Source organism: Pseudomassariella vexata, assembly GCF_002105095.1.
Source record: "Pseudomassariella vexata strain CBS 129021 chromosome Unknown BCR38scaffold_4, whole genome shotgun sequence".
In the NCBI taxonomy this organism is placed as follows: domain Eukaryota; kingdom Fungi; phylum Ascomycota; class Sordariomycetes; order Amphisphaeriales; family Pseudomassariaceae; genus Pseudomassariella; species Pseudomassariella vexata.
Genome location: NW_024467959.1, coordinates 693,443 through 707,593, shown reverse-complemented (window position 1 = coordinate 707,593; position 14,151 = coordinate 693,443). Strand labels below are relative to the sequence as shown.

Sequence of the window (14,151 nt, the reverse complement as noted above, 5' to 3'; positions counted from 1 at the left end):
TCATAGGGAGAGCACATAGAATGCGCACTATAAATGCACATGATGGCCCGTGCGTGCATGACGTAGAGTGTTCCGGACTTGCCTCAATAGGCAGGAGGCGGCGGGCTCCTGCCTTCATGTGTGATGTGTCACATCTGCATATCTTTTCCCGAGTTGGTTCGCCAAATACTCACTTCGCACTGCTCTATCATCGCTTTTATATCATCATCATGGACGAGAAGCTCATCCTCAAACCAAAAGCTCACCCAGGAGATGAACGCGTCCACGAGACGACGTTCAAGATACTCCTCGATGACTATCTTCAGCTTGGCAGTTCTATCTCTGCGGCTGCAGCGGCAAAATCCATCGATGAATTAGCTCCAAAAGATGATGGCAAAGCGGAAGGCTTTCTCTGGCAACTCTGGGCCGAGTTCACGGCGGTCGCAGAGCAGCTACCCTACGATCATCTAGCCCAGGATAAGCTCGTCAAGCTCGTAAGGGAGCTCACGTTGCTTCCAGACACGGCGGTGCAAGTCTGGAACGTAAGTCACTAGAAACCCCTGCCTGTGACGGAAAACTGACAATATTGAACGTATCAAGATGAGACTATGGAAGGATCTGCCTGTCTTTGGCGCAGTTGTGCGAGAGCATCTAAACGGACCCCAGAAGTCCTCCAATGAAGCAGAGCAGACCGAGATCTGGAATTCATGGATCAACTGGAACGCATTTGCCGCAGGGCGGCTGTATACGGCGGGCTTGACTGATCTCAGCCATCCTCTCTGGATGATTCGCGATGCCTTGGAGGAAGAAATTACGGACCAGAAGGGGCTGAACAAAGCTAAGATCATGACCGCAGCCCAGATCATCGAGCACGCTGGTCCAGTGATGTCCCGGCAGCTCGGCGCAGTTCAGGAGCTGAGCGAAGTCGAAGAAAGGATGTGGCGTGGCGGAACTCTTTTCCAGGGCAAGTCGGGACTCCATCCCGACAGGTGGATGTTCTGGATCGAGCGGTTCCGAAATCTAGCGGAGGGAGAATCAACGGAAGAGGTCAAGCGTGCTGCTGAGCGTGCTGCGACTTTGATGGAGATGTGGGATCAGAAGCGGAAGACTGCTTAGGAACAGAACTGGTTGAGCAAATGAATTAACGGATGGCAATGGATCTAGCTGCGTCATGCTCTAAATGACACTATGCTGTTTAACTGCTGCACTCCACTCAATCTCCCCTGAAGCCCCTAAGTTCGTTGTAGATGACTATATACTTCTTAGTTTATAGGAATTATCTTGTCAGCTGCTGCCAGCTGATGTCTATAGTCTCTCGCCGCCGCTGCAAACTTGCAAACTAGCCTGGTTTTGAGCACAATCTCAGAATATTTTCCCTATTTCAACCCCTACATTTGACCAACCCAAAAGCTTTGCAGCCAGCCAAACCCCAACGAATTAACCATCAGTGCTCCCTTCCTTTGGTCCTCGTCTCCTGAAAAAACACATCAATTATGTCGACCAATACCCTCCTAATCGATGTCCGCTCCCCTGCCGAGTACGCGACCGGCTTCCTCCCCAACGCCCTAAACATCGAGTACACTCAGATCCACCATCTCGCCACCCGGCCCGGCGTCCAACTTGACGACGAAATCACCTTGTATTGCCGCTCTGGCCGCCGCTCGGCTATTGCTCTGCAGGAACTGCAGAGCCTCGGGTTCACCAATGTTCGCGATATCGGAAGCTTCGAGGACGCGCGTGAAACACTCGAGGCCGAGCGCGGAGCTCGCGGTAACGAGGTATCTGGAGTGGGTGGAGGTAATTCTTCAGAGGCGGATGCATCTGGAGCTGGACTTGCCGCGGCGTCGAAGAGAGAGGTCCAAGTGGCCTTTGAGGAGCTTTTGACTGGGTTGGAGAGGGTGGGTGGCTGATGTGAGCTAGTTCAACAAACCCAGGTACTATCACTGTCAGAACGTAACAGCCTTGGGGCAGTATGTTGACGACGGGCAACGGACAAGATCCTTGACAAGACCTTGCAATCCGGGAGAGTGATAAAAATAACAGATTGAGAGTCTTCTTGTCCTGATTGGACCAACAGAAGCACCTCAGAAGGTACAAGCAATCGTCTGAGCTTCAACAGGCATGAACAGAACAGGGCCTCAATAGGTCCTTGAATCGAATCACCTCCGCAGGTGAACAACAGAATGAAGCCTCAGCAGGTCATCAAAATAACTGGAGCCTCAACAGGCGAAGGGAATGAAATTCAATTACGATTTGCTTAGCCGCTTGCTTCTTTCTTTTCTTCTCAGAGAGTGACTACTTACACCGGTCCTTAAATATCCTCGACAACACACTTGCATAATTCATCTGAAACCCGAAAAGCAAGACCAAAAAACCTGTCTCTAAGTCAATATATGTCTCCGTTGTGCCTTTGCAGTGCAACCCGAATAAGATCATAAGGTTTCAACATTATAGTTGCTTTTTACAAGAAGATATTCATTTCTGACTGCAACGGAGGTTACACCTGCGCCTTACAAGTGTTTGAGTTTGATCCAAAGCCACCAGAAAGTATATTGTTCATTGAGTTTCTGCATTGCTGTTACTGCTTTTCATTACATCAGCTTATCTTGCTATTCTATGTTATCCTACCCGCTACACTGGCTACCCCATGGTTTTGTGGACCCAATAATCAAGGGGAATGAGCCTCGTCGTGGTATTACTGGAGGCTATGACCCATAATTCAACTCCCCTTTTAACCTTGCCACCTTCGTGTCCATGCTTTCGCCATGTTGGGCCCACGGTATAAGAAACGTTGCTTACATCTTCGGAGCAACCCCCACAGGTGCTGCATTGAGCTTCGCCCAGTCATTTATGAATGATCCTTCCCCACTGGTCATGGGAGTCCTGCTCGACTGCCAATGTAGGCATACGTTCGCGGACCGCCTCAAACACAAATCGGTGCAACCGAACAAACACTTCTCCGTGGCCCCCCATGCGCAGTCACGTCTGTACAAAAGTGGAAGAACAGATGGGGCGCACATGTTGAGGTACGTGTGGACCATTTCGTGCATCAGGTTGTATACGAACGACTCCATTGAACACATCGGAGCAGGATGAATGCTACTCTGCTGTAAATTGTTTCATTTCGCTGACAACTTTCTTTGGGGAGCAGACTTTTCGGCACGTTGGCTTTAACTAATCTCAATATCGCGCGAGAATTGATCTTGGGGATCCCAGGCCTGGTGAGCAACAACCGACATGTCAACGCTGAAATGCCGGCTAAATAAGTTCGCAATATACGGCGGATCTGGTTGTATCGCTTCCAGATATGGATCTTCACACAGCAAACGTTTCCCAGAGGTGGGAAAGCAATTTCTTGACAGATTCGTTTAGAGTATCGAATAAAAGGTGGGGGGCTATCTTAGGAGTTCCGGTGGTATTTATCCTTCAGGCGGCCATCGCCATTATTTGCAGCCTTAGACAACTTGCCAGATCGTTCTTGAAAGTCCACATTCATCCTATTGGATATATTTTCGAAGTTCCGCTTCGTATCATCATCTTTTGGTCGTCCTTGTGATAACTGAAGATCAATGGGTGATGAGGCTCCTGTTGAGGTAAGGGTTACTCGTTTGTTCGACTTCTGTGGTAATATCTACGGTCTTCTCTTCTCGTTATATTCGGAGTTTTCACAGTTGGAAGTACTTGAAATAGCAATTTGGTGCAGAGATATATGATGCGCCAAAGTGCTCACTTCAACGCTCGCGGTTCTTAACATTCTACAATTTTGACTGCTTGACCACAACAGAAATGAAAACTTTTGAAGGATTCCACCATCTTTCCAAAGTAATGCTAAGGATTATGAATATTTTGAACTTAATAATCAGGTTGATCCAATGTGACCAGTCTTGATCTGAACCTAAAAGCTAGACTATGATCGCAATGTCATTAGTACGAAATTTCTGCCAGAACAAAGTATCACACAAATATCTTTACTTTATCAATGCCCAGAACACATGGAAGGAGCAGAAAGTCCGGTCGAGACATGAGAGCCCTCATCCTCAGCATCCTCAGACGGCTCTTCAAGCCGATCGCAGCGATACTCAAATTCATAAAACGGAGACTCATGCGATCGAGTCAAGAAGCTCCTCAGAGAAACGACCATTCCAATTCTGCTATGACGCCAATTTCGGAAAAGAGAAGCAACAGTGTTGAACCTGACCAAACATCAGTTATGTTCCATCTGGTAGACAAAGTCGGCATTGGCCCCTGCATGCCGAACTACACCCCAGCATCGGCGGTCTTCGTTCTTCTTTACAAATCTGAGGCCCCTCCGCGCAATCATGGCCCTTTCCCGGTTCTCCGACTTCGTCTAACAGAGCCCAACGAGGAATGTCTCATCTGCCGCGAGCGAGAGATTTCCAGAGAGTTTATCGATCTCCACTGTGGGCACAGATTCATGACGGCTTGCATACGCAAATCCATGAAAATACAGGGTGTGAACATGGTATGCCCCTTGTGCTGTCGGCCCGTCAGACACTATAGCAAATGCCAGCACCTGGTGGATCCCTCTCTCCTCGACAGCACCGCCGAGAGCCGCGGAGAACTCGTCGAAGGAACCCCCCTCCTCAGTTCCTGCCCAAGCTGCCGAGAGGCAGACAGAGCACGCCGTCGTCGGAAATTCGCAATGTCAGTCACCCCCGAACGCCCCAGACCGGACTGGGAACGGCTAAGAGCCATCAGCGACCTGACGCCGGAGCTGAAGTTGATGCTAGAGGGAAACTATTACGCAGAAGAGAGCTTCCTGAGGGTGAAGAATTACCTCGAGATGCAGCTGCAGCAGGACAAGGCGCACGTGCAAAGCATGGAAGCTGCTGAGGTCAAGGAGAGACCTTACTTTAAGGCTAGGCATTATCCGACGTGGTTGCACCTACAGAGGATGCGGTTCAAGATTTCCGAGGTTGAGAGGTTGCAGAGGGAGGCTGACAGTGGGAAGTTGCTTCCAATATTTCATCCGGACAACGTGGGGTTGGGAAAATCTAAGTGAGGAACTTGTATGCCATGAAATTCCAATATTCCCCTAGTTAAGCGGCGCCCTTCATTGGAATAGTCAAATTATCTTCATTTACAACACTGAGAAACTGAGATGTGCGAAGGAATACGATTATTTGGTATAAGCTTGTTTTGTTATCCGCATAACCCCTTAACCCCTCAGGCAACCGTATAAGGTACAAGATATGCATCATATAAGAGCTGTGACATCATTGCGCGATGTTGCACAAGCCAGAGTAGGTGGTCTAAAGCAGCATTGAAAGGGTGAATCACCATTTTCTACAGGCTTACTGCTATGTGACCAGGAAAAATGCAAATTCATCATGTGACATGGTACCAATCACAAGTGTGATTTGGTAGATGCCCTCAGCTGTGAAACTGGCTTATTCGTCTCCCTCAAGCCGTGATTCCTCCCTTCCACCACAGCACTCTATCCCTCATACTAAAAACAAGTTCCAACACGTTCAAGAAGTTCTTCAACGTCCACCAAGGTCAACACTTACGACTGAGCATAAGCCCCAGACAACTTCTAACGCAGAAAAGAGGTACTAACTATAGTTAACTATCCACTTCGGTTACGCTAGTGTCAGAGAACAGAATGCCATAGGCACCAGTGGGTGTCAGGACACTGAACGCAGGACACCGGCGGGCCGCCGGAGGGGTGTTTCGGACAAAAGACTCCCGAATCATGATTACAATCTATGTGAAGCTTTGGGATGACGAGAGTCAAGATCCTTGGCATCGCCGACCCTGCTGTTATGCCGGGTCCAAGCGGCGGCCTAGCTATCTATATAAGGACCATCTCGAAGTAGGATAGGGAAGGAGTTGTCAGAGCCACAAGTGTCATCCGAGGCGGGCCGGCTTCCACCAGGTAGGAAGCCGTTTGTGGCGGCTAGAGAGCCGCTTGTGGCGAATGAGAGCCGTTGAAGCCGTTTGCAGCGGATAGGGAATCGCTTGGTTGCAGATAAGGAGCCGCTGTCCAAGATATTGGCCGAAGTCGGAGGAACACAGACATACGGAAGCAAACATCCAGAATCCAAGAGAGAACCTCGGCTGGCTATAAGTAAGGAGTCGAGACGGAGGAAGATAGAGAGGGCAGAGATCAATGCATCACCGTGGGCACCCCTACCTGAGACCGCCAGTGACCACCCGGTGCTACGTAGGAGGGACGCCCGTTACTCCCCATCACTCTGTACTATTGCCTTCGGCCTAGCCGTACCCTGACAGCTAGCGAGTAAAAAGATTTGATATCTTCTCCAAAAGAAATAAAATATATTAAAAATAAAATATATTAAAAATAAAATATACAACACTAGGGATTCGTTAGTAGTCACCTACCTAACTACTAATCTAGCAGTTTACAGTTTATCTATAAAAGAGCGGACAGGATCCTAAGTGCCTTATAACCTATGGTCGTATGTGCTAAGTGTGAATCGTAAACTACGTTAAGTAGGCAAAGGTTGTTCACCTCTGTAAAGTTTTCTAGAAAATGCTTTCATCAATTTACACTAGTTTACTAATAGGGAACACTCGACCAAGCATAAGCCTCGGCCAACTTCTAAGACGGATAAGAGGTAATAACTATAGTTAACTTTCCACTTTATTCAATCTAGCGATTAAAAGAATTATAGTAACATCTTGCCAAAAAGACATACTAAATATATCAAAAATAAAACATACAACATACAACACCAGGGATTCGCTGGTGGTCACCCACCCAACTACTAATCTAGCGGTTTGCAGCTTGTCTATGGGAGAGCGGACGGGATCCCGAATTCTCTGCAGCCTATGGTCGTATGTGTTAAGACCTGGTGTTAGTGAAGCATATGTAGAACTAGGTATAAGGACTCTAGCGAGACCAAAATTAGCTACGGATATTCATAATATCTAGCATATGGCCTAGAGTCCAAGGCTAGCAAAAACATACAACACTAGGGATTCGCTGGTGGTCACCCACCCAACTACTAATCTAGCGGTTTGCAGCTTATCTATGGGAGAGCGGACGGGATCCCGAGTTCTCTGCAGCCTATGGTCGTATGTGCCAGATGTATGTGTTAGTAGAGCTTATATGGAACTAGACACTCCCTTGCACTCGGATAGAATCACCCAGAACAAGGGCGAGAGATATCTAACTAAGCACGGCTAAAATCAATTATACTAAAAAATGTTGGAATTAGGGAGAAGGCTGCTAGCAGCTACGGATACCATAAAGCTCTTGACCATGCTCACCTCCCTTGGGTTTGTGCTCGCCTCTGCGGCTCCAGGAGCCATCCCCGAGCACTCCACCAAGCTCATCAGCAATCCCCAAACCTCCTCCCTGACCCAAACAAGCTCTTCACGCGACTATGGATGGTCACCTACCAACCGGGCAACATAGCCTGCACTGTCGGCACGCACCGCAACGAGAACACCGCCAACTCGCCGCTCATCGCCGATTGGAGCGCCCTCTCGACCGAATCTCCCGGCTTGCCATCAAGTGGGAAATTAGCCAGCAGCCAATGGGTAGTGTGTTTTGCAGGATTTGTGCGACTGATCTGGTGGGAGGTGGGAGAAGGTTCGATGGGACAGTTACTTCTATATTTGTATCCAGTTCCTTTGAAGTACAAGTTTAGGTATAGAGGACGTTGAGTGCGGTACAACAATTAATCTATGAGTTGCATTGCACATATACAATTTCCGCCTGAAGTACATGGCGCGTTTGAACCTTACAGCGCCCTCAGCCAGTTTCCGACACAGCCGATACAGTTCCAATATTAGCCACACAGCAGACTGGGCTCAAAGTTTGCTTTTCCCCCACGTCTGCCCCCTCTCGTCCTTGTACGTGGCAAGCTCCATTCTCTTACTGTCTCCACCATGGCTGACCTGGACCGGGGCATCAAACACGCTTGCCTTGGGGTTTTCCTTCCTGTCTGCTGTCTCGACGTAGTCCCGCTCGCCTTCACCGAGATACAGCTGCCTGGGCCGCCAGATCTTGACACCAGCCGGGTTCAACATCATTTGTCTCCAGTGAGCCAGCCATCCGACACAGCGCGGCACGGCAAAAAGTACGGGGAATACGTCCAGGGGAATGCTACCCACGTTAGCCTCAAAACGCATTGCGGTTGTAGTGGAGAAACGGCTACTTACCCCATCGCTTGGTAAATAAGCCCCGAAAAGAAGTCCACATTGGGATAGAGGTTTCGACTCTTCATGAACTCGCTCTTTCGCGCATAGTCTGCTAGGGTCATGGCAGTATCGAGAAGCTTGTTCCTGCCCGTGACCTCGAAGACCTCTTCGGCGAGTTCGCGAATCGCCGTGGACCGTGGGTCGACATTTTTGTACACGCGGTGCCCAAACCCGACGAGCACGCGTTCCCTCTTCTCGACCTTTTCCATGAACGCTGGCACGTTCTCGGGTGACCCGATCTCCATGAGCATGCGAATCGCACTTTCGCTGGCACCGCCATGTGAGGGGCCGTATAATGCGGAGCAGCCGGCCGCTACCACCGAATAGGGGTCAACCAGACTGCTGCCCACCTGGAGAACTGTTGCAGTGCTGCAGTTGACCTCATGATCGGCATGGAGGATGAAGAGTGTATCGAGCGCCTTCTCCAACACGGGGTGGGGCTGGTACTCGTGGCCTGAGAGATAGTCCAGGAGATAGAGGAAATTTCCTGTGTAGGAAAGTCCCTGAGCCGGTCGATTGAACGGCCGACCTTGTCGCATCCGGTACGAGGCAGCCGCCAGGGTAGGGGCTTTCCCGATGATTCTCAGGATCTGCTTGTCAAGCACCTTCAGGGCCTCCATATCGCCCTTCGCAGCATTGGTGTAGAGCTTCTGCCCCGCGAGGGAAGGATTGGCCTCAGGGGCAAAAGCTCCCATGGTAGCGAAAGCAGACGACAGCATGGCCATGGGATGAGAGTCGTATCTGAACGTCTTGAACATGTTCTCAATGTCGCTGTGGATGAAGGTGTGGTGCATGATTTCGTTGTTCCAGTTGTCGTACTGCGATTTGGTCGGCAGCTCTCCATAGAGCAGCAGGTAAGCCGTCTCGAGAAAGTTGCTCTTCTTGACCAGCTGCTGGATGGGGTACCCGCGATACCGCAGAATTCCATCAAGCCCGTTGATGTAAGTGATGCGGCTCGTTATGACGGCAGTGTTCATATAGGCTGGATCGTAGACCCGAAGCCCCTGTTCTGTCTCATCCTCTGCGCGGTCTTGGCCGGCTGGAGCCTTGATCTTCTTAATGTCGGTGGCCAGCACGGAATTGTGCGTGATGGGAACCTCATAAGCCTGGCCAGTTCTGTTGTCGATTACGGTGAGAGATTGGCGAGGCGCCTTACTGGGGATCGAGACCATGTTGCCAATTGCTGCTGGGAGAGAGACCAGGCCTCAAGAGTGGGCGGATGGAGGAGAGAAGGAAGAGACCCTGCGCCGTTCGCACCGGAAGATACGGCAGTCAAATGGCCAGAAAAATGGACGAGCGGGACGATCACAAGCGTGCAACTATCACAAGCGCGCAACTCACGATGTAAGCTAGCTTAGTTTGAGCTCAGTCGTCGGATTTGAGCTTCGGCAAAAGCCGGCGTACCTCGGCTGACCGCCCAAGCGAATGTAATAGCCTATGCACGGCTCACCAGCCAGGGGGTGTGGCTGAAGATGACGGGCCGACGGAATTAGGACTCAGCTGTTGCCAAGAACAAATTGATTGCTAGTTGAGAAGGTGGTCAGCAGCGCTACATCAACTCGGAGTAGCATTGGGAGCGGCATTGGCGCCGTCACCCGAAGCGGTATCACCAACCGCTTCTCTCTCTTCCTCCTGATATTTCATTCCATGGCCGGCTGCCAACTCTAGAATCGTTGTGAAGACGCAACCTCCAAGCATCCTGCGCCGGGAGACTATCAGAATATACTCTGCTTCCACCTCGGGAGGCGCAAAGCCAAGCACTTTAGGGCTCACGTCTGAAGAAAAACCACCTGGCACGGCATGATCGGCTTCTGCTGCAGTACAGCGCACAGTATATCCAATTAGATATCCCATTTGCAACAAACGCCAAGACTTTTACGAGAGCCACATCTCTGCCCCCAGCACCTGCAGCGGAATCATCCAATACCCGGCCAAATACGCACAAAAGTTCTGTACAGTACGGCCCCCATCTTGTCACCTTTCTTTGGGGAACAGACCAATCACTTGGTGTCATCACCCCCCTCCCTCGCCATCTCCCTCCCCCCAAGTCCGAACTGCCCGACAATCAGTCGATGCCTCCCCCAAAGCAGGATTGACGCTAGATAATGACGAGGGACAATTTCTCTTAAGGCTGAAAGAGGCATCTGACTGCATGCGTCCTCCAACTGTGTCCAATCGATGCCCGCGTAATGAAGTGCGGAGAACAACATGCATAGATTATAGCTGGTGCCCTACGCGAACAAGCACCCCAACTGCCCCCAGCTCAGCCCTACGGCGCGCGCAGTGGCGGTAAGCTTAACGAGCTCGATCTTCTGGGATTGGTCCAGAAGTCTGGTTCTTGGTCCCGTCCATTGATAGATAACCATAATACGGTGCCGTTGGAATTAGACTGAATGTGACTTAGTACGAGTCCTCCCGGGCATCATTGCCCTTCCCCCCTGTCTGACTGCGGGGACCACTTTTTATGCCTTGCTGTGACTATTGTACTAAAATTGGGACTTTTGTACGGCAGTCGTCGCCTTTAAATGGTCATGCTGAGCTCCTCTTCTCGATCTCTCAGCATTTGCCAACCCATCTTCCAAGATGCCCAGGCCAGAACCAGTGAATCGACAGCGGAAACGCCACAACAGGTCTCGCAATGGGTAAGTTCTCTCTTAGCATTCCCTCTTCTATCTATCCCACGGCAGTGGCTGACGATATATGACTTTGCAGGTGCAAGACTTGTAAGCTACGGCACCTCAGATGTGATCAGCGCAGACCCCTCTGGTAAGCCGAAGGGTTTGGCCGCAAAGAGTTTGGCCGCATGGTGCCGTGGACCAGGCGTACGAGTCTTGGTCTATGAGGCGGCCAGGAGCAGATCAATAGGGCATGCTAACACTCACTAGCACCTACTGCCTACGAAGGGGTGGTGAATGTGGATACAATGACGCGTCTACAACCAGCACCGACCAACCCGACACAACTCTCCCGACTGAAAAGCAATACTGGGACAGCGAAACTCTCCCTTTGCACGGCATGGTTACCGCCCATGACCTAGATGACTTGTCTATCACCCTGACCGACGAGTCCCGTTCACTGCTTGGCCTATGTAAGTCCCCATCTTCTCTTGCTGGGATTCCGCAATGAAACACCTGTATGTGGTTACAAGCGTGTGCTAACAACTATGCCCGACGAGAAGTGCGCCATTACAGTGCTCCCTTGAGCACAATGGGCAACAATGGATGTTATGACTCTCCACTGTGAGTCGTTTTATCCCCGTCTTCCGTCGTTGGTGTCAGCTGACGACGAAAACTCCAGCATCAGTTGCGCCTTTTCCCAGCCCGAATTCCTCCCCAGCGCTATCCTTATGGCGGCCGTCCAGTACTCGTGGATCACCCATTCCATAAGCGAAACTAACCGGACCAGTACTCTCCACCACCGACTGGAAGCGGTACGCTTTGTCAACAACCAGCTCCAGGATCCGACTTCGATGACCAGCAATGCCACCATCTCCACTGTGGTTAGCTTAGCTTTGGCCGAGGTACTCAGCTCGCTCATCCAATCTCTCCATTGAACAAGTGACTGACAGAGTGCTGCGACAGAGCGCTCTGGGATGTTTTGCAGCAGCACAGGCGCATTTGAATGGTCTCGCCCAGATTATGAGTATGAGACACCCAGGACCGACACCGAGGATATCAACTCGGTTCAGTCATCTTTTGCAATGTTTGGAGCAAATGTAAGCTCTTCCAGAACTATGTTTGGTAAAACAAGGTAGAGACTCATTTAATACATGGACCTAGGAGTCAATATTTCAAGGGCCCGAACAAAACGGAAACCCTCCAAAAATGGGGCCAACACGACTGCATGGCCAAGACATCATCCTGCGCGCTCGTCGAGCCACAGCCCGAGACAATAGTGTTGAAGCAAGAAGGAGACTTCGACTCCGACTCCTGCACCATTGATCCTCGACTCGTCGAAAAGCCGTTGCCGGAGCAACCTCAGAAAAAGCCCGAGCAAGAGCCCAAGCAAGAGCCCGAGCGACCTCCCGAGCGACCTGAAGTAGCATTACGTCGAGCCACTTTTGTCTGGTGCTGTGTCAACCTCTTCGAGATCATCCAACGCGACGACGTGGACCTGTTAATCCTCAGCTGGCTGCTCGAAGGTACGCTCTTCGACCTCGTGACGACAGAGAGCCATGTGGCAGGGCAACGCCTCGAAACCCGAGTGGCTGCTTGTAGCCCTCTACGGACTGTACTCCATACATGTCGTGCTGGAAATATGTGACGATGCGCCCTCGCAGCAAATAGAGCGACTGAGAGATCAGGTTTTCGAGAGAGTCAGGTTCGTAAGTCAGATTTTGGTCATAGATAAATGGGAGGAGGCGAGGACGTACATGACGTTTGCACACTCGGAGCCGTTTGTGTGCGAGGGCGAGTTGAGAGGGTTGTGGGAGGAGGCTTTCGCTGGTCAGGGGGTGGTCAACCAGCAGCAGGAGGCCGAGGGGGTGTTGACATTGGCTCAGCTTAAGTTTGAAGAGAATTAGTAGGCGGGTGAGGGGATAGGTTGTAACTGAGGTATGAAGAGTTTGAGTATATACAAAGAAGGCGTTGAGTATATACAGAGAATGAGTTGAGTTTATACAAAGAAGGGGCCCGATCTGTCCATAGTAAAGAGGGACCCATCCTTCCATGAAAACTAGATGTGGGTCTAGCGCATTATATTTGTGAAGCTTTCTATACCACAATGAGGTTGTGCAATTATGTAGTCTTTGGATGATAGCTATGGCCAAAGAATGGCAAAGCCACCTTTTTCTTCAATTTCAAAGCAATTACTCTGTACCCAGAATTAGATAGTAACTTGGATATCTTGGCGTCTGTATTTGGTAATTTTAGTTCTTGTTTCACCGGCCCATTTTCAAGCCTTGAAGCAACGTCACCAAGTCAGTCTAGTTGGCCAGGGTTGGTGTAGATGAACAACCACCACGTACTAAATGTCTAGACTTTAGCTGCCAAGCCATACCATTTTGGACTTCGTTGATGATGTTGGTTGAGTTATGGTTGCCGTAGCTGTGGGCCAAGAGCCAAATGCAGGTCCCTACTACAGGCTAACCAATAAAGTCACCAACGTAACCCAACCTACTGTAGATGGCCGGTGGACCAACCCAACGGAAGGGCATGGTGATGTTGGTGAGGTTGTCTCGAGGCTTGTCTATTTTGTGTAGGTGCTCAACTTTGAACGTCCAGTAACGTAAGCAATGGGTTTGTGCATGACTTCCTACTATAAACGAGGCCCTTACAAAGTAGCGACTTGATATCCCCTGAAGTTAATCACTGCCTGCCACTGTTCTCGGATCATCTCCAGAGTCCGGAACAATATAAGCAATCAGCGTTCGCAATCTCGCCATCTCTCATGACATTCTTCCCCGGTCTGTATCTTGCCCCGAGAACACCACCTTCCTCTGTGGCTTCCTCCAGGTCCAGAAAATCGTCCCGCCCGGCGTTGGCATCCCCTCTATCCCCGGAGACCCAAAGAACCACTTAACCACCGTCGCGAGCGCGCCCAGGCCGAAAACTACCAGCATCGTGGTGAAACCTGTGAGCTTGGCCACTGGCCACAGCCATGAGTCCATGCACCAATCCTTAAGCTCATAGATGCGGTTAGTTTCTTGTTGTGTCTTTTGTACAACGCTTCGAGGTGTTGCGAGAACCAGTCATGACCTGCGTCGTGTAGCCGTATTTGTCGACCTGGCTCATGTCGAACATCCCATTGGTGAAAAATTGCAGCTACTCAATGAGCTTGAAAAGACATCAGGTGCCGGAACCCAGTCATCAAGCGGCACATCGATGGCCTTGGTGGTGACTGGCCGCAACCCACACTGGAGAAACATAGCCGAGTAGAAATCTACTCGCAGATCAAGTGAGAACAAACCAATCCAAAGCTGGAGACGCCATCTCATCAACCCAGTAACATGGACGGAACTCAAGTCACTTGAGTGCTACA

The 14,151-nt window shown here is 50.4% G+C and overlaps 5 protein-coding genes across 5 annotated transcripts; 4 read left to right on the top strand and 1 right to left on the bottom strand.

Moving 5' to 3' along the window:
• Nucleotides 1-160: 160 nt before the first annotated feature.
• BCR38DRAFT_387532 (uncharacterized protein) lies at nt 161-1,345 on the top strand. Its single transcript, XM_040857510.1, has 2 exons — nt 161-521; nt 580-1,345. The coding sequence occupies exons 1-2, from the start codon at nt 210-212 to the stop codon at nt 1,093-1,095; spliced, it is 828 nt and encodes a 275-aa protein (XP_040717777.1). The 5' UTR covers nt 161-209; the 3' UTR covers nt 1,096-1,345.
• BCR38DRAFT_426212 (Rhodanese-like domain-containing protein) lies at nt 1,334-2,188 on the top strand. Its single transcript, XM_040859750.1, has one exon. The coding sequence runs from the start codon at nt 1,473-1,475 to the stop codon at nt 1,887-1,889; it is 417 nt and encodes a 138-aa protein (XP_040717776.1). The 5' UTR covers nt 1,334-1,472; the 3' UTR covers nt 1,890-2,188.
• A 1,770-nt stretch (nt 2,189-3,958) lies between these two features.
• Nucleotides 3,959-5,002, top strand: BCR38DRAFT_407160 (uncharacterized protein; the record flags this gene model as incomplete). The annotated part of the gene is made up of 1 exon (XM_040858134.1): nt 3,959-5,002. One exon carries the CDS (start codon nt 3,959-3,961, stop codon nt 5,000-5,002), a length of 1,044 nt encoding a protein of 347 aa, XP_040717775.1.
• A 2,780-nt stretch (nt 5,003-7,782) lies between these two features.
• Nucleotides 7,783-9,344, bottom strand: BCR38DRAFT_337591 (citrate synthase-like protein; the record flags this gene model as incomplete). Its single annotated transcript, XM_040855545.1, has 2 exons — nt 7,783-8,077; nt 8,134-9,344. 2 exons carry the CDS (start codon nt 9,342-9,344, stop codon nt 7,783-7,785), a joined length of 1,506 nt encoding a protein of 501 aa, XP_040717774.1.
• Nucleotides 9,345-10,549: 1,205 nt separating this feature from the next.
• Nucleotides 10,550-12,879, top strand: BCR38DRAFT_426200 (uncharacterized protein). Its single transcript, XM_040859749.1, has 7 exons — nt 10,550-10,814; nt 10,885-10,938; nt 11,058-11,260; nt 11,351-11,411; nt 11,470-11,692; nt 11,754-11,887; nt 11,952-12,879. Exons 1-7 carry the CDS (start codon nt 10,756-10,758, stop codon nt 12,433-12,435), a joined length of 1,218 nt encoding a protein of 405 aa, XP_040717773.1. The 5' UTR covers nt 10,550-10,755; the 3' UTR covers nt 12,436-12,879.
• Nucleotides 12,880-14,151: the final 1,272 nt, after the last annotated feature.

What these genes read in the sequence shown, in the direction of transcription:
- BCR38DRAFT_387532 (XM_040857510.1), top strand. Translation starts at nt 210, where the DNA reads ATGGACGAGAAGCTCATCCTCAAACCAAAAGCTCACCCAGGAGATGAA. An exon ending in CGGCGGTGCAAGTCTGGAAC is followed by an intron (nt 522 to 579) that starts GTAAGTCACTAG and finishes GAACGTATCAAG; the next exon opens with ATGAGACTATGGAAGGATCT.
- BCR38DRAFT_426212 (XM_040859750.1), top strand. Translation starts at nt 1,473, where the DNA reads ATGTCGACCAATACCCTCCTAATCGATGTCCGCTCCCCTGCCGAGTAC.
- BCR38DRAFT_426200 (XM_040859749.1), top strand. Translation starts at nt 10,756, where the DNA reads ATGCCCAGGCCAGAACCAGTGAATCGACAGCGGAAACGCCACAACAGG. An exon ending in CACAACAGGTCTCGCAATGG is followed by an intron (nt 10,815 to 10,884) that starts GTAAGTTCTCTC and finishes ATGACTTTGCAG; the next exon opens with GTGCAAGACTTGTAAGCTAC. An exon ending in GATCAGCGCAGACCCCTCTG is followed by an intron (nt 10,939 to 11,057) that starts GTAAGCCGAAGG and finishes AACACTCACTAG; the next exon opens with CACCTACTGCCTACGAAGGG.